The 18,089-nt window shown below is 45.6% G+C and overlaps 1 protein-coding gene across 1 annotated transcript in view; it reads right to left on the reverse strand.

The window, feature by feature from the left end:
- LOC138521581 (phospholipase A2 inhibitor CgMIP-I-like) overlaps positions 1-18,089 on the reverse strand; it is a 156,291-nt gene that overhangs the window by 64,576 nt on the left and 73,626 nt on the right. The window contains exon 2 of the mRNA XM_069634528.1: positions 2,391-2,510. Coding sequence (XP_069490629.1) covers positions 2,391-2,510 — 120 coding nt within the window. The remainder of the gene's footprint in view (positions 1-2,390; positions 2,511-18,089) is intronic.

An 18,089-nucleotide genomic window follows, 5' to 3' on the forward strand; every position in this document is an offset into this window, starting at 1 on the left:
GGGCCTGGTGGAGGGTGCCCCTGACTGCTGGGGGGTGGGGGTGCAGGGAGACAGGAGTGGGGGCCTGGTGGAGGGTGCCCCTGACTGCTGTGGGGTGGGGGTGCAGGGAGACAGGAGTGGGGGCCTGGTGGAGGGTGCCCCTGACTGCTGGGGGGTGGGGGTGCTGGGAGATGGGAGTGGGGGCCTGGTGGAGGGTGCCCCTGACTGCTGGGGGGTGGGGGTGCTGGGAGACAGGAGTGGGGGCCTGGTGGAGGGTGCCCCTGACTGCTGGGGGGTGGGGGTGCTGGGAGACATGTGTGGGGGCCTGGTGGAGGGTGCCCCTGACTGCTGGGGGGTGGGGGTGCTGGGAGACAGGAGTGGGGGCCTGGTGGAGGGTGCCCCTGACTGCTGTGGGGTGGGGGTGCAGGGAGACAGGAGTGGGGGCCTGGTGGAGGGTGCCCCTGACTGCTGGGGGGTGGGGGTGCTGGGAGATGGGAGTGGGGGCCTGGTGGAGGGTGCCCCTGACTGCTGGGGGGTGGGGGTGCTGGGAGACAGGAGTGGGGGCCTGGTGGAGGGTGCCCCTGACTGCTGGGGGGTGGGGGTGCTGGGAGACATGTGTGGGGGCCTGGTGGAGGGTGCCCCTGACTGCTGGGGGGTGGGGGTGCTGGGAGACAGGAGTGGGGGCCTGGTGGAGGGTGCCCCTGACTGCTGGGGGGTGGGGGTGCTGGGAGACATGCATTGTTGATCAGTAGTGCAAGGTGACATGTGGGTTGGCTGGGGGGCATGCCCATGGTGGATGGGCTGCCTGCGGGACATGAGCAGGGGTGCAGGGTAGTCCCCCGTGGTGTGGGCTGCCTGCAGGGGCCGTGGAGGTTGTAGAGCGAACACCTGGGAGGACCCACACGGCCAATTCACGTGTAGTACTCCCCAGAACCCCTGAAATACACGTGCCCTGCTGAAATCGTGTGTGGAACTTCCCCTGCACCCCTGAAATACACGTACCCTGCTGAAATCGCGTGTGGAACTTCCCACGCACCCCTGGAATACACGTACCCTGCTCGCTCGGGGCCAATCGCGTGTGGAACTTCCCGCGCACCCCTGAAATACACCTACCCTGCTCGCACAGGGGCAATCGCGTGTGGAACTTCCCGTGCACCCCTGAAATACACGTACCCTGATGGAATCGCGTGTGGAACTTCCCGCGCACCCCTGAAATACACGTACCCTGCTGAAATCGCGTGTGGAACTTCCCGCGCACCCCTGAAATACACGTACCCTGCTGAAATCGCATGTGGAACTTCCCGCGCACCCCTGAAATACACGTACCCTGCTCGCACAGGGCCAATCGCGTGTGGAACTTCCCGCGCACCCCTGAAATACACGTACCCTGCTGAAATCACGTGTGGAACTTCCCGCGCACCCCTGGAATACACGTACCCTGCTCACACGGGGCCAATCGCATGTGGAACTTCCCACGCACCCCTGAAATACACGTACCCTGCTCGCACGGGGCCAATCGCGTGTGGAACTTCCCGTGCACCCCTGAAATACACGTACCCTGCTGAAATTGCGTGTGGAACTTCCCGCTCAACCCTGTAATACACGTACCCTGCTGGAATAAGCGTGTGATACTTCCTGCGCACCCCTGAAATACACGTACCATGCTGATTTTGCGTGTGATACTTCCCGCGCACCCCTGATGCACACGTACACAGGACAATCGCGTGTGGAACTTCCCGCAAACCATTGAAATACATGTTCCCCGCTTGGCGTTTGCTGTTTGCCAGCCCTGTGAACTGGTCCAGGGTTAGCGCAGCCCTTTGCGATTATTTGGGGATTTTGAAGGCTTTTCCTTGCGCGAGGGCGTTCTTGGGGGCGTAACTGGCACTGCTGCAGGGTCGCTGCGCCACGCTGCGCCACGGCTGGTTTTGGATGCGAAAATCCATGAATAGGCTGTGCGCGGAAATCGATTTTAGCGCACGCGGCTGGCGCAGACATTCGCACGGGCACGCTGTGCACCAGTCGCGTGCGCCACTTTTGTGCGAATTTCTATGAATTACCCTGTAAGTTCTAAACATTCGATGATCGCCAATGATCTTTTAACCAATATTGCGTAGGTGAATGATTACGTTTTAGGTTACTAACAGCCCACTTTTGAGAGGCTTAAATTGCCTCTCTTTTCAGCTCCTATAATTGACACATTGTTGAAAATTGGGCTCATGCTTTGTTTGTGATGGCGTTTTGAGACATTCCATCCACAGCTACAGCAGAACGTTTCATGTAAACTTTCAAAATCTCAGAAAGTTTCAAAACAGGTGACGGTTACGCTGATGAATGGACACACATTTTTGGCAGTGCCATGAATTATGTCTTGGTTGGCAGTGGAGCCACAGTTTGCACAAAACACTCACCATTACTGCTTTTCTCCAGACCTTTGACGCAATGTGTGACGTTATCAGGACAAGCTGCAAACACGCCACTGCAGCTCTCAGTGTCCAAGTTGGCGCAATGTTCACAAATAAGAGAATTCCCTGAAGAGAAAGAGAATGTGTATGCTCCAGGTTTCTCAAGATTCCACTTAAAAAGACACACAAACATGTTCAAAGGAAAACTAAAACGACGTGTGTCCTAAAGAATCACCTGTTGCAACTTCTCATTGAAATATGATAATTCATTAGGCGGAATTTATTAATTCAGCACTGAAGAAGAATGCACATAGACACATGAGAAACTGATACTTTTTAAGGAGAAATGTTCCGTAGTATTAGAAGAAAACTAACCATTGCATATCCTGTCTCACTAAAAATGGTTAACTTTGGAACAAAGGATGTCCCTTGCTATGAGAAATAATGGCTGCTTTTGTGACCACATTAGCTATTCAAGCACAGAAGCGTAACAGCATAAGAACGTTCACCCTTGTTACAGTAACAAGATATGTGCAAACCATATATACTCAGGAATGGGGCCGCAGCGAACCATCTAGGTAGAACACTAAGGCTCAGGGGAGATTTTATTTTGCTTGAAAACTCTGCACGAGATTGTGTTACAGGGCGTGTGTATTCAGCAGAACCATACTCATAGCTCACATACCATCCCCTCCAATGCAGTCCTCTGGCAGAATATGGGGGAAAGCATTCTCCCTTTGGAATCTTATTGCAGAATAGGTCTCCGGGAAAGATGGTGTTCTGCAATGAAATCTCAGTGGTGGGGTGGAGTAGAGGGAGAATGGGTGCAGAGGCACATGTATTTCACAGTAGGATCACAGCTCACAGCCCTCCCCTTCCTCTGCAGCCCTCAGACAGAACCTGGGGAGCGGGAAGACATTGTTTCAGAGGGGGTGAGAAAACCCATTCTTTTCCCTCCCCCGAGATTCTATTTCACAATGAAGTGCCCGGGGAAGAGTGTGTACAGGGGTGCATGTATTTCAGAACACATGCCGCCATAGTGACTACACGACCATAAAACCAAGATAGCATAAGAAGTTACACACTTGGTAAAGTAAAAGGACATGTGTAAAACATGTATAAATCAGGAAACGGCCACACAGAATCAGACACAACAATGAATGCACATCAGCGACACAATATTTTTGTCATGTGGTGTGATTCCTCAATTAAAAATGTTTCATCTGTGTATTAATACTAATTCCTGTATGTTGGCAACTACATTTTATTTTTGGTTTTATTGTACTGGTGTTTTTCAAACCTTATACAAACAACTTTGAATAACATTAAAAAAATATTAGATGCATTTCATGTGAAACTTTAAACAACCAGAGAACAAGAAAAAACTAAAGAAAACAGAAATACAATAACAATTTAGTACAGGTAAATGATTTGTGACTTTTATCCTCTTACATTAAAAAAAGATCAAATTTGATAGTCTTCATGTAAGAAATAATTGATTTAAAATCCCTCAATCAATTTCAATTATTTTAAAAGGTTGCAACTTTCATTAATACCGAGGTTGGATGACACATTAAAATTCAATGCCAAAAAGAGGTTTTTTAATATAGTACTCGTCATGATTACACTCTTTAAAATAATGAATACGTGTTCCTTGGAGGGCGGGATACGCTATAAATAGATGTTTAATCCTTTCTGTTACACATTGACAGAATCTACACACATATTTTACACAGAGTCCTATGATATGTAGGATCTTGCAGGGGTGTATTAGATTAAGTCTTATCCTCAAAAATGTTTTTATAACCTCTCGTCAGGACAGTGGTTTAAATACCAAAACAGGGTGCCTCTTTTTTTTTCTTCAACACAAATTACAGTTTGTATGTATTTCTCTTTTTCACAAGTCTTGACCAAATCTTTCTCTAGGGTCTTTACCTTTGCTAGGTCATATCTAAAATTAAGAAGCTTTTCTGTCAACTCAAATTCTTTTAAAATGTTCCTGCAAATTCTTTAAAAAGGCTTTCATTTTCCTGATACACTTTTTAGCTGGTCCTTGTGAATCAGGTAGTACAGGGAATTTGGTCTTGATGTCATTAACTTTCTGTGTATGTGCGAAGAACATTCCAATTGACAATACATTTCAAGGATGCGAGGCAGAATGCAAATCAGTACACAGTTTGGGAGATTTAATACCTTCTGCCATATAAAAGCCTCCGTTTTTTCAAGTACATAGTTCTCGGAAAAGGTGATCAACTCAAATCCATACAATAGGGCTAGTATCACTTTAAGGTTATAGAAATTAATCAATGGTTTCAAAGTAAAGCGACATAACCTTTTCCACATGTAACACAAAAGTGTGAAAAATGCACACCTACTCTTGAAATAATAAGTGCTATTCCAGCACAAATAAAAAGAAACTTAGGTGCAGGGAAAGTACAAACAACCCTTACACAAGGAAGAGGATACACAAAATAACAATGGTGTCCTAAAAATTAGGACTCCCGTCCCCTGCACACTTATACGGTGAAAAATCAGCCAATAATTTACAATCTAATATCAATATCTTGTTATGAAGTCAATAATTCGAAACAGCAAAAAATACAAGATGTAGACTCAATGATGCTCATCAATGAATTCTTTATAAAGTAAAATGCTAAACACGTTACATGGTCACTATACCTTCTTCAGGAGCACAGTGGTAACTGTAACTACAAATAGAATTCCATTGTAGCATGGTATAATGTAGCGTTACATTGCATTGTAGCATGCTCTAATTTAGTGTAACATGGCATGAAATATTTCGAGTTCAAGTGACTTATCAGATTAACTCTCCATACTGTGAAATGTAGAGAAAGTACCCAAGCAAAAAAGAGGAGAAAATGAACTGTGAACAGTTGTACCACCGAGACTGTGATTTCAGAAAATCTCCATGTGACCCACGAAAGAAGACTCAATCGATCGATCTCTTGTGTGTTTCAAAATTATTACCTATTGAAATGCGCTGAGTCAATAAATCATACATATCCTCTGCGAATGTCCTAAAACAAACGTACACGTGAATATGTGATGTGTGTCAACTCTATGTCCAGCTTCCTCAAACTATAGGGCGATATCTTACCTCCATCACAGTAGTGGATAGACATTCATGTCACTGGATAGATGTCCTGGGTAAAATGGCATAAGGATTCTCAAATAGTTAACAAGTGCTAGTGCACAATGATCACGGATTACTGTAAAGTGTAAAGCCAGTATGAAGTATTAAGTCACAACGTTACACAACGAGATGCCCACATGGTCATATGAACTTCAATGATGGACACAAGAGTTCAATGGCGGGACCCGTAGGCATAGTATATCTTGCCGCGAAGAAACACTGGCAACAAAGCACACTAGAGTTTCCAAACCGTGTGTTAGAGAAGGCGGCTCCCAGCCTTAATAAATAGTAAGCGGGCTAAAGTTGCCACAGCTAAAAGGGCCATAGAATTCGGGAAACTGATGCTTGGAAATGAAGATAGAAAATGGACTGTGGATGGGCAGCACTATGTACTGAGAAATGAAAGTGTTCCAGTCTTTAGAGATAAACATAGTGAAGTAAAGAGAAGTGTGAGAACATTGGAAGTTGAGAAGCAGTTCAAATTCCAATCACCCACCATTAGTATGTCTCCATCAGGCACCCTTGATTTAAGTGTTTCAAGGATTCTACTAACAGCTTTGATAAAGTCAATTATCACTCAGTGGGTAGGATGCCAATGAATGTTAATGGACAACATTTGTTTCAACCTGACTTTACATGTTGAAGAAAACTCCACAGTCAAGATCCCTCTAATGTTATTTGACCCGTACTTAGCTGTCATGAGGCCTCCGGAGGACCTACCCCTACTACGTTCACTGCTAGTTGCACAAATGTAGGGTATCCATCCCAAACTATGGACTCTAAAGCACAAGTCTCTTGCAGCATGATAATTGGGGACTTATTAAGAATGTATATGATATTAACTTCTTTCAAGAGTTTCCCATACCCCCGACTTTCTAAGACAATATAGATAAAATATGATCTTGCTTCAAACTATGTAAGTGGACATCAAAGGTCCTGCACACTCGTGCCTGGTTGCACATCCCCTTTGGAAAAAAATGCAGTGAGCCAATTCCAATCTTCATTTATTTTAAGCCCTACAACTTGTGTATTAGTTAGGCAGACCTTTCTGGAATTGTTGTCATAGGGCCGGGAAATTCTTAGGTTATTGTCCATAACAGAGCTACTCTCCTTGTTCAGGATGTATGCAGTCCGAGAACCCATGGTTGGGGAATTTAGACCAGATTTAGATGTACTTCAACAAAGATCAAAACCTAAAAGTCTCAGTGATTCCACTTTTTCGGACAATATGGCACATACTTCGCATGAATGAATCCTGATGGCGCTGTTGGGAAGGACCCAGGCCCTTCACCCTCCCGAGGCGTTTTAAAGTAAGGCGAGATGCATTTGAGGCACTCTGATGAGCCAGGCAGGAGAGGGAACAGTGTGAGGGACACCTTCCCCTCCAGCAGGACCCCATGTTAATATAACCAATTATAGTGTAACTACATGGTGTGGCCCAGGGCGCGGGCGGCATCGCAATTTTGCATAGATATTAGTAATCTCAGCTAGAAGGGAAGGCATGTGCTGTAAATGCGGCATTTCATGCACTAGGTCCAAATCCAGGATGACAGTTTGCACCCCCGCCCGGCACACTGTCTATTAATTGTTCCAAAAGTGTTGCAAAGATGTGTTTTTCACCTAAGAGGAATGTGCCCTACAAAGCCGTGATCAGAGACCTGCGCCTGGTGTGCATTTTATCTCACACTGGCCAAAGCATGACCCGGACCATGAGTTATAGCCCATATAACTGACTAAACCCTAAGATCCCTGAATTCCATGGCACCAGGTGCCCTTTGACCACCAACTCCAAAGTTTCAAGTCCTGAAATGTTCAAAGAAATGTATGGTCTTTGCATCGAAATACTTCCATCGAAATGCAAAAACATTAAAAAAAGCATTGATTTCCAAACCATCGAAATGCTATGTATAATAAAGAAAATACCATTCCATCAAACCTAATCCATTGACAATTACAACGCAATTGGCAACAAAAAAAAACTGATTAAACGTACACTATTTACATGTTATGGTGGGGTCCCCCCACCAACCCCACACCTTAGCCCGGAACATCTTACCTTCCTGGTTGGTTGTAGCTTTTCCTATATATTGATGTTAAAAAATAAATATAAAGGAAAAGCTACAACCGACCATTGTTATTCATAATGTTAAACAGAGTTTTGAATATACCATAGAATTATAGACAATGAAAAGGCATTTTTGATGGATATGCTTTTCGTTGAATATAATTTGATGGTAAGGCATTAGATGAAAGTGATTTTGATGCAATGACCAGATACCGTTCAAAGAGGATGGACAGGGCATATCATTGAAGTGACAATCATACGATTTGTATTGCGAGGTGCTGGGAGGGATAAAATATAGTTCAAAATGAGGGTGGAGACCTTGGAGTCGGATGACGTCGCAGGAGTGAGTGAAATATGTATGTGAAGGTTAGAGTGCCCCAAAACCTCCTATGTGTCCATCTTGAGGCCTGTCAAGTGCACAGTATGAGTCATAAAACATGCTGTATAGTAGGAGTATATTTACTTTGTTTCTGACCTTCAATGTGAGAAGAAGATGAGCCCCACAGCACCCATGTGATGGAAGACGGACGGACTTGGCTGGGACCAATAAACTGCCATCCCTTATGGATAAAGGTGGTACCTATATAGGGTCCTTCCAATCAGCCGCGCTGGTTTTTTACTGTATTTATTGAGTCAGTTATGATGATGTTTTCCTTTATAATATACTGCTTGTACTACTATTTGGCAGAACGTTCTTAGCAGCAGAGTTCTTTGCTGTTGCTCTCATCCGCGTGTGAGATTAAACTTGTTATCCTTACAAGATCGACGTGGGCCCTGCTTCCCTAGCAGGTTGTATTCTCTCTGTTGTGAGCAATCAGGGGTGTGCCTTCAATTGGTGACCCCAATGTTATCCCAGCACCCCCGTATCTGCAGAGACTTCCAGGCCGCTTCTCCAGAAGGAGCCGTACTCACCTGCAGAGACCGGTCCCAAAAAAACACGTTTCGAGTGGTTTAGCAGGAGCCATTTTAAGAAAAAATCCTCTCTGCTCTTTGAAGTGGTGCGCTGCTCCGAGGTGAGTACAGGCGGTGTTGGAAACTCGTAACAGAGGAGTTCGGATGAGCATGCACATGTGAGTAGACTCTTGTAAGAGATAGCAAGTAGGGGACAGATGCATGGGGATGTGTGAGTATGTGGAGAGCGAAGTCATCAACATGACGTGAATGTGGTCAGGGTTATTTGTTGTTAAGATTCGTATTATGAATGTAGTGTTTTGGTAAAGTATTTAAAGTTAAGGCATTATAAGGTAAGGCACAGGTAAGTCAGGGAGCCCCTCCTCAGAATGGTAGGAATGTGGTACCACAGGATATTATATTATTTAAATGAGGAATATAAAAATAAGAGTAGGGGTCTCGTATATGTAGTAGGCCTGGAACAAGCAGTGGTTGCTAGTTTAGCATATTGTCTTCATGTATTGTGTTCATGCTTTTTGGGTAAGGAACAAGCCCTAGAAGGGGCGGTAATTGTGTACGTCGCAGTGTGGTGTGGTGTTGGATGATCTTGTGGAGTGGTGTGTGCGTGCAGGGAAGGGTGATAGAGAAGGTTGGGGGTTGATTTTCTTGTTTTAGTTGTTACAAGCAAGCGTCAGCATGCACAGCGCGTTAGAGGGGCTTCGCAGGGTCAGTAAGAGGTAGACGTCACTGAGATGGGGAGAGGAACTCCATAGAGCACATGCACAAGGCCCTGCCACTGTATCGTGACAGGGCAGGGCTCACACAACAAGAGCATTTTGGAACACATGTCCACATTTCTAGTAGCAAAATATAAGGGGAAGCAGCTGCAGAGGAGAAAAGAGATTCTCGATCTTTGACGTATGTTTGAAGATGCAGAAGATCAATGGAATGGAGTGGAAGGACAGAGACAGAAAGATGGGAAGTGCAGAAAGATAGAAGGAGAAGACCGGGCACCAGTGGAGGGTAGAGGATTATATCCATTGATAACATATCCTGCAGAAGGGTACACTAATCCAAGCTATGTACCCGCTGCAACAGGGACACCTTCTGCTGTGTTAGGGTCTCCTGCAGCGTCAGTAACACCACAGGCTACCGCTCCCCCACCTCTGTATACCCATTCAGCCAGAAGTAACGTTATCAGCGGGTTACAGGTCTAGGGAGTATGAGGCTAGGTTGACAGGATACTAACGGAACTGAAAAGGATACAGACATCCCCAGGAACAGTGAGGGATATAAGTGCACTGAGAGAAGGGTCGGGCAAGTGAAGTCAGTGGAAAGGCTGCTGAAGATGGATACCGAAGGTGTAAGAAAGGAGCCCGGGTGGGTGGATTTTCCTGGGAGTGGAGAATACAGTGTTGGGAGATAATGTGGAGGAAGGAGACGCTGATACTTTTACGGAGGAGCAGAGTGACGGAGAAGGGAGAGGTGAAGAGGTGGCTGAGAATACCCCCAAGGAGGAGTTTTTTGGGCAGCGGGCAGGTTGAGGAATAGGGCTGAGCAGATGGCATTGGTAAATAGAATAGGAATTACGAGGAAGGGTGTGGGAAGTAGGGCAAAGATGCAGATGCCTCTCATCCATAAGGAGGCAGGGAGGACACAGTATGTGCCCTGGTTTCTGTTAGGCAGAATCACATGCAGCCACCCCCCCCCCAGACTAAGGGACAGGAGGATTGAATCCACTCCTGGATGAATCTCCTTACTCCAGTCGGTCAAACATCCTGGAGAGACCCATCAGCATTTTGGTGGTGACACCCAGACCTGTGTTCAGTGGTAAAATCAAACCCTTGCAAGCTGATTGACCATCTCAGTAGTTTATGGTTTTCCCCTTTCATTTGCATCAACCATCTCAAGGGTTGGTGGTCAGTCTGAATCACAAAAGTAGATCCATACAAGTATTGTCTAAACTTCTTGAGTGACCACACAATAGCAAAGCATTCACGCTCAGTGGTTGCCCATCTAGCTGGGAAGCTGCCTGTTGGCGAAGATCTTTAAGAGTAGGACACTCTCTTTGACCTCTGCTGAAGTCTGCCCTACAGGGTAAACCTTCTGCCAGTAAAGACTGCAGATCCAGATCACCAACAGGAGCAAGGTCCTTTTCCAGCTCTGATTCCTCAGCAGCTGATTCAACCACACAAGGTTGTTCCACACACTCAGCCTAAGCTGGTGGAGGAGTCACAGGTGTGACTTTGGACAATCCTCTTGGGGATGTCCTGGTTGGTAGCACAGGAGTGCTGGCTGGTTTCTTCCTGGAGGTTTTAGGTTTCCCCCTTTCCTCCTTCTTCTTTGACATTTCAGTCAGTAAATCCTGTGGGCTGGGAGTTATAGTTTCCTCTATAATCTCCTCTTGAGAGACCGTTAAGGTACTCTCTCTGGCCTTCCTAGTCTGCTCCTGTTTCCTTTTGCTGGGAGGCCTGGGGGTGCTTGATACAACTCCAAGAGTTTTTAAGTCATTCCCCAACAGGACTCTCCCAGGTACTTCACTCTGCACACTTAGAGGTATCTTGACAGTCATGTCATTGCACTGGATGAGATCTGGTAACTGTAGAAGCATTTGGACAGGGCCGCCAGCAAGCTTAGTTAGGAATTTGGGTGCCTTAGCAACATCCTCTACCTTGAAAAATGATTAATCAACCACAGTTATGCTGGCCCCAGTGTTTCTGATGGCAGGGATCTCCTGACCATTCACAAGAACACTGTCTTTGTAATACTCTTTAGTGTTGCCTGGAATGGAATTATAAACATCTAAGTTCTGCTGTTCCCAGACCCAGGGATACTAAGGAAACACTGGCTGAGACTTTCATGGGTTCCTCCACCAGTAAGTGAAAGTTTCCATTTGCCATTGGTACTTCATCCTCTGGGAATAAGGCTAAGGAGACAGTGTGGATCCCTAAAGGTTTACCCTTACATCTGGGGTCCCCTTTCACATGGTCAGTTGACCCACAAGCATAACATTTTCCAAATGTCTTTATGAATGGAGGTTTGTTCTGACCTCCTTCTCATTTGGCACCAGGAGGTACACTAGCCTGATTCGGTTTCCCTTGTGGCTTACCCTTGTTATGTTTGGGGCCCTCTTTTGGAGTGGAGGTATTGGAATTCTCTATGGTATCTTTCTTGTGTTGCTTCCCCTCATCCTTCTTCTGAGTTACCTCAGAATTCTTGTGAGTAGCCCTGTTGGCAACCCACAAGTCAGCAGCCCTTGCTAACTTCTTTGGATCAATTTCTTTAGAGTCAGACAAGTTCTGTCTCAGCTCAAGAGAGCAGGCATCATAAATAGATTCCAACATAACCATATTTCATATACCTTCATAAGTGTTAACTCTGTAACCCTTAACCCATCTATCTAAGTTTTTCAAACATTCAGTCACCCAGGCAGCCCAAAGGGTACCATCATGCTTTTTAAGGGTTCTAAACCTCTTAAGATACTGAGAAGGGGTCTTCTGAAAACTAGCTATCAAAGCTAGCTTCACAGTTTCATACTCATTTCTGTCTATATTCCCCAATTCCATTACCACATCAGTTGCAACAGGGGTAGCCTAGAAAAAAGCCAAGGAATCAGCTGATTCCCTGTAATGTCTTAAATCCCATGGCTATATTCAAAAGCAGCCAACCAATCCAAAATATCAAGCTTAACCTCATACATACTTACTGCATCTTTCGGCATGCAAGGCCTCTTAGGACTGGAAGACTTAGAGGACTCTGGGAGAGAACCAGTTTCAAGAAACAACTTTTTCATTTCAATTGCATGATTCAACTCCATTTCTCTGAGTCTAAGTTCTTGATGTTTGCTTTCAGTTTGAGCTTGGATGCTTTTAAATTCTAACTCCAGTGTAATTATTTCCAAAGAGACAAATTCAGGACATAGGTTTGGACCTGGTGGGGTCCCTGTGGTCAAAGGTTGAGGCCCATGAGCAGGTAGAAGTAAGACATGGCCTACATTGTGAGACTCTTCTGCCTCATCTAACTCATCCATAACATTTGAGTTACCCTCAGAAACATTATCATCCTCATCAACATTTTCTACATTTGCTGCAGGAGTGGGAGTTTCAAACCCACTCCTCAGACTTTGTTATTCTAACAACTTTTCTATCAATTCAACCTTTATGCCTTTTACAATGAGATTCCTAGCTTTACACATATCTCTCAATTGATAAACTGTTAAAGTGACTAGGGTCTCCTGTCTGTAGCTGTCCATATCAGTCATGATAAAACAATTGCTTCTCATCCATAAGGGGGCAGGGAGGACACATTATGCGCCCTGGCTTCAGTTAGGCAGAATCACATGCAGTACGCTTTGGGAACACTACATGTAATTAAGACTACAAGTGTCAGTACAATTTCACCTTAGGTACAAGCGTGTACTTCACAGTTATGTGGTAGCAGTGGCTGAGCAGCCAGACTTATCTCAAGAGTTGAGGAGGCAGTAGAACAAGTTACACAAAGTCCCCACAAATACAGTGATGCAAACAAACACTTACTCAAGTTTTTCGTGGTAAAAGAATATACATTTATTTACACAGTCAGTTTGAAAACATTACACTAGCAAGAGCAGCTCAATATCACACACTAATATACTACAAATACACAACCAATAACTTACTGAACAAGTTCAGTTCCCCTGAAGTGGGAGCAAAATGACACTTCAGATACTTTAAAAAGGGGTAAAAAGACAAGGTTATTAGAATCAACAGCACACATACTTTCATAGGCAGGGCAAACGATTTCAGTAGACTACAACCAGCAATTCAATTCAATAGGCCTGGGCCAAAGTCAGTGGTTCAGAGTCTTTGTATAGCATAGCACAGTTCTGGTAGTAAATGGTTAAGTATTTGCCATGGATTTGAGAAGAATTTGTCTAGGCGAAAGGTTTGATGAATGTTTAGGGAAAGAAAAGCCTTTGAAGTCGGGAATGTTTCACAAACCTTCACTGTGGCCGAAAAGATTTCCAGACCGTGTTTTGCACAGTACCTTTAAGGTGAAGAGGAGCTGTAGCTGAGGCAGTTGTCCCTGGCAGTTTCAGCAGATCTCGCTGTTCCTGCACTTCAGTCGTGGGGACAAGAAGGAGGACGTTGGGAGCTTCCTGCACTGCCCAGGGATGAGGCCACAAGCTGGGCAAAATGTTGATTTAAAGTATGAGTGCCTTAAAGACCACACACTGTTATCCCTCCCATTGGCTATCCAGTTTTCCACAGCACTCTGCAGAAAATTCAACCAGGAGGGGACGGTGTCCAGGCGGCTTACAAGTTTGTTTTTCCCACCAAACTCAAGGGAAGAAGTTAACCTTGAAGGGCTTCTCTGTCGATGGGGTTTCAGCCAATTCGGACCTGAAGCAGGGCTTTACCGGTCGTCTTGCAGTTGCAGCAGTCCTCTAGCTTCAGCTCTTCTTTGGTTCTTTTGTTCCAGTGGTCAACTCTGCTTTCCAAGTCCCAGAGACCTGCTTTCAAACAGTTTTCCCCCATTCATTCCATCCTGGCTGTCACTCACACAGCAGGGTGGCTGTCCTTGCCGGACAGCCAGATGGCCAATCACGCCAGAGCACATTCAGGTCTCCTAGGAGACTAAGCACAGGGAGTTTCAGGCACCTCCCTCACATCCTCTCCACCCCAGACACTCAGGCGCCAGAGGAGGGCTTTAGCACTGAAGCCCGCCAAAGGCCAACAAACAAAGGGACCAAACCTGCTTTGGCACGCAGAGAAAAACACAAAAAGGACCTTTCCTAAAAGAAATGGTGAAAAAAGTTGATCAGAGTCTGTTTTTACAGATAGGTCTTGGGCACCATATTGAAAAACATGGCTACCGTTGTTCGCGGTCAGGAAAAATCATGGTAGTTTGATCTAAACAACTGCCACCAGCCATTTAAAGTAGGAAAGGGTAACATTTGACTGTTACATGAGTGTTTTGACTCAGGGGAAGCTAGGCAACCCCTCCAGAAATCTATAGGAAGATAGTGTGTGCTGGGTCTGTAAATTTAAAGAGACGAGTAAAGTCAATTTAACTTTAGATGCTCTGGGAGACAGTAGTCAGTCCCAGAGAAGGTATTTAAAATTTGGGAAGTCTGAAAGACATCCCTGTGTCACTGCACTGAAGGTGCTGTGTGACACACAGAAAAAGATGATGCCCATGGAGTTGTTTTAAAACTCCACAACCAAAGAACACAAAAGTAAAACACACATCAAAATACCTGGAAGAGTGGGAAAAAAGGCTCACACTCTTCCCAGGCAAAAAATGAAATCCTAGAAATCCAGCAAAGTTGCTGGGGGTCTCAAAGGTTAAGGGAAATTAGCACATTCTTGAGAATTCTCCCTAACAGCTTCAAATGCTTAATAATAACTTATTAAGGCACTCCCGCAGCTCACAGCAGGGGCGAGCAAGTGGATATACAAATTCGAAAAACAAACAGCAGGGGTTCCCCTGGCAATAGGGGATCTTAAGAGCCCGTTGTTTGCTGTAATTGGTGATCAGGCTGGGGACGTGTAGGTTAAGGCCGGATTCCCGGGAGTAGGGAGTAACTCTGGGAGACGATGCACATGATGGAGCATCATTTAATGAAATTGAGTTGAGAAGAGCATTGATATGGGAGGCACTACGGTCGGGCCTTCCCAGATACCCCTGATTTACAGTCTTTGAGGCAGTATATATGCAGTATATATAGGTGATGATTAGGACCCAACTAGATTCATTCTTAAAATGCAAGAGAAATATAGAGCTGAGATGGGAGGGCCATGGGATCAATCAATACCATTCTTCTATTTTATCGTAAAGAGGGGTTTCCCGAAGGAAGTGCAGAAGGTGCTGGATAAGATTGTGGGTATTGAGGCGAAGGGATGGCAGGAAATACAGAGTATAATAGTGCATCAATGTAAAAGGATTAAGGAGGGTGAGAAGGAAACAGCGCAAAGGTGTAAGGGGGACAAAGCACTATTGGTGGAGAAATAATTGGCAAAGGTAGCAGTTCAGGTGACTGTGCCAATGCCAGTACAGGTAGAAGGAGCAGAGAGTACCCAGCAAGTTGTGAGTGCCACTATTGCAGCTCTCTGGTCCGGAGGAGGACAAGGACAGTGGGGAGAGGGCCAAAAGTACCCCGGTCCACAGTTGCAGCAAGGGGGCCGCAGCGAGGAAGAGAGGGATTTTGAGGAGCAAGAGGAGGAGGGTTTAGTCACAGGGGAGGGGGGTTCGGACAGTCTCAATGTTGGAATTGTTTAAGGTGGGGGCCGTTCGCAAGGGAATGAAGGAACAGGTCTGAAGTAGGGTATAATTATGGGCCACTGCAACAGGGTCAAGGGCCCCAAGGACCCCAATGACTAGGGTACCGGCAACAGGGTAAAGGGTACCAGAGTCAGGAGTACCCACATGGGCAATGCCAAACTTATAATCAGCAGCACCAAGCACCGGACACACAAGCGTACCACCTGCTGCAGCAACAGCAGGGCAGTGCTGCCCCGGTAACCAGGGTGCCAGGTGGGGCTGCCGCTCACTTTGCGGGAGCAGCAGTGGTAGGAGGTAGCTTGTTTTCGTTGCCTGGAACTAACACATATCCTGATTAGGACATCCCACAGAGAGCACTTGCATGTCCGGTCTTGTCGACGACTATCCACCCTGAAGAGGAACCTTTGCTGGGGCGGAGATAGGAAACAAGCAATTCATATTCATGGTGGACTCTGGTGCAACTAAATCATGTATCATGGAAGGAAACTTTCTACTATCAGGAAATTATCTTGATGCACAGGGATTCTCTGGGCTATTTCCAAGGTTTCATAAACTGAGGAGACGTACAGGTGGGAGGGACGGTAGTACAGGCGCCCTTACTATATTCCCAGAGCTCACCTGTCAATTTACTGGGTAGGGACCTGCTCAGTAAATTAAACATGACTATATCCTTTACAGATCATGGAGTAGTCTGTTCCATGCCTGGAATTTGTGCTGTAAAGGTGATGTTTATAATACACAAGGGATGACAAGGGAGGTGGTAGTCCATGGGATTCCTTTAGACCCAGACATGTTTATCTATGGTATTACAGTGCTTGTGAAGGTGGTGTCCCATATTGCAAAGCAATGCTGGCGAGTGCCCACTGATTACATTTTTCGCCCAGCTGTGTCAGCCGTGGTGGGGGCAGGAACGATATTATCGTTGGATTTACAGGGGTTGTTGGTGTTGGGCAAAAGGGTTTTCCTTTTGAGAATGGATAGAGATGGGTGTGAGTGGCGCACAGTGCTCTGTGTAGTACCAACAGTGCAGCTAAAGGAGATGATGAATGATGAATGTTTGGGAAAAATGACAAAGAGGGGGCAATCATACTAGAGATTTGCATCCCAAGTGGCATAATGATACAGTACCGAAGAGTTCAGTGCCCCTTAATGGCAGCATTAACTCCATCCCCATTTTTTGATTAATATTTACAGCACATGCCTTCACAGTTGTGGACTCTAAATCCACATGATGTCGGACTACTGAAAGATGTAACACCTGTGTGTATAACATTGAAGCCAGGTGCGGAGGTGCCCAGAGTGAGACAATATCCACTGCCAAGAGAAGCGGAGGAAGGCATTAGAAAAACCTTACAGGCCTTACAGGATCAGGGAATTATCGTGCCATCTACATCTCTGTGTAACACAGCAATATATCCTGTTAAAAAATCAATGGGGGCAATTGGTGAATGAGCCAGGATCTGCACCCCCTAAATTATGTGGTGCAGAAAGAGTTTCCAGTAGTTTCAAATCCCACAACAATTTTATGCAGCATCCTCAAAGAAGCCACATATTTTACTGTAGTGGATTTGAAAAATGCATTCTTCTCGATTCCACTCCATCCAGAGACGAGGTACCTCACAGCATTTATGCAGGCACAGATGCGCTTAAAAACACTAGATCACCCCTTGGGTACTTTTAGAACTAAATAAATACCATCCCTGTCCCCTGGGCTCCACAGCGCCTCAGAAGGAGAGCTGATTTTGGCAGGTGGATAGGGGGATTGTGCAACAAAGGCATTTTTAAAATGCCTTTGTTGTATAACCCTCCTTCCCCACTCTACCCCAATCCCCAAAATCAGCTCTTCGGACCAAAACAAACACACACAGTTTAGCCAGCCCAGGAGCACTCCCTCAGCTGGAAAAAGCAGCTGAGGGAGTGCTCAGTGTTTCACTGGGCTGGCTCCTCGGCTCCTCCATAATGGGTTAGGGGGCCACTGGGTGGATACCCCCTCAGCCATTATGCATGAACTGCTAGCCTCGGACTGGCCTATAGGGCAATAGGACAATGCCTGTATTAAAAATGCAAAATGCTAGTGTAGGCCAATCAAAATGGCCCACTATTTTGCCCAATGTGGGCCAGTTTGAAGAGTTAGTTCACTATTCATCTAGTAGTTTTGACCAATGTTGCTGAATAAATATTCTTTAAATATCACCATTTTCTTACATTTTGACACAGAACACCCCCTTGGGTCCTATTTAAATGGTCTGTGACTAAAGGAATGAATATCCATTTGCAACTGCGGGCCACTTTTTCGTTGGTGAGCTGCTAGGCTCGGACTGGCCTATAGGGC

The sequence above is a fragment of the Ambystoma mexicanum genome, chromosome 1q, assembly GCF_040938575.1.
Source record: "Ambystoma mexicanum isolate Mex_15411 chromosome 1q, UKY_AmexF1_1, whole genome shotgun sequence".
Taxonomy (NCBI): domain Eukaryota; kingdom Metazoa; phylum Chordata; class Amphibia; order Caudata; family Ambystomatidae; genus Ambystoma; species Ambystoma mexicanum.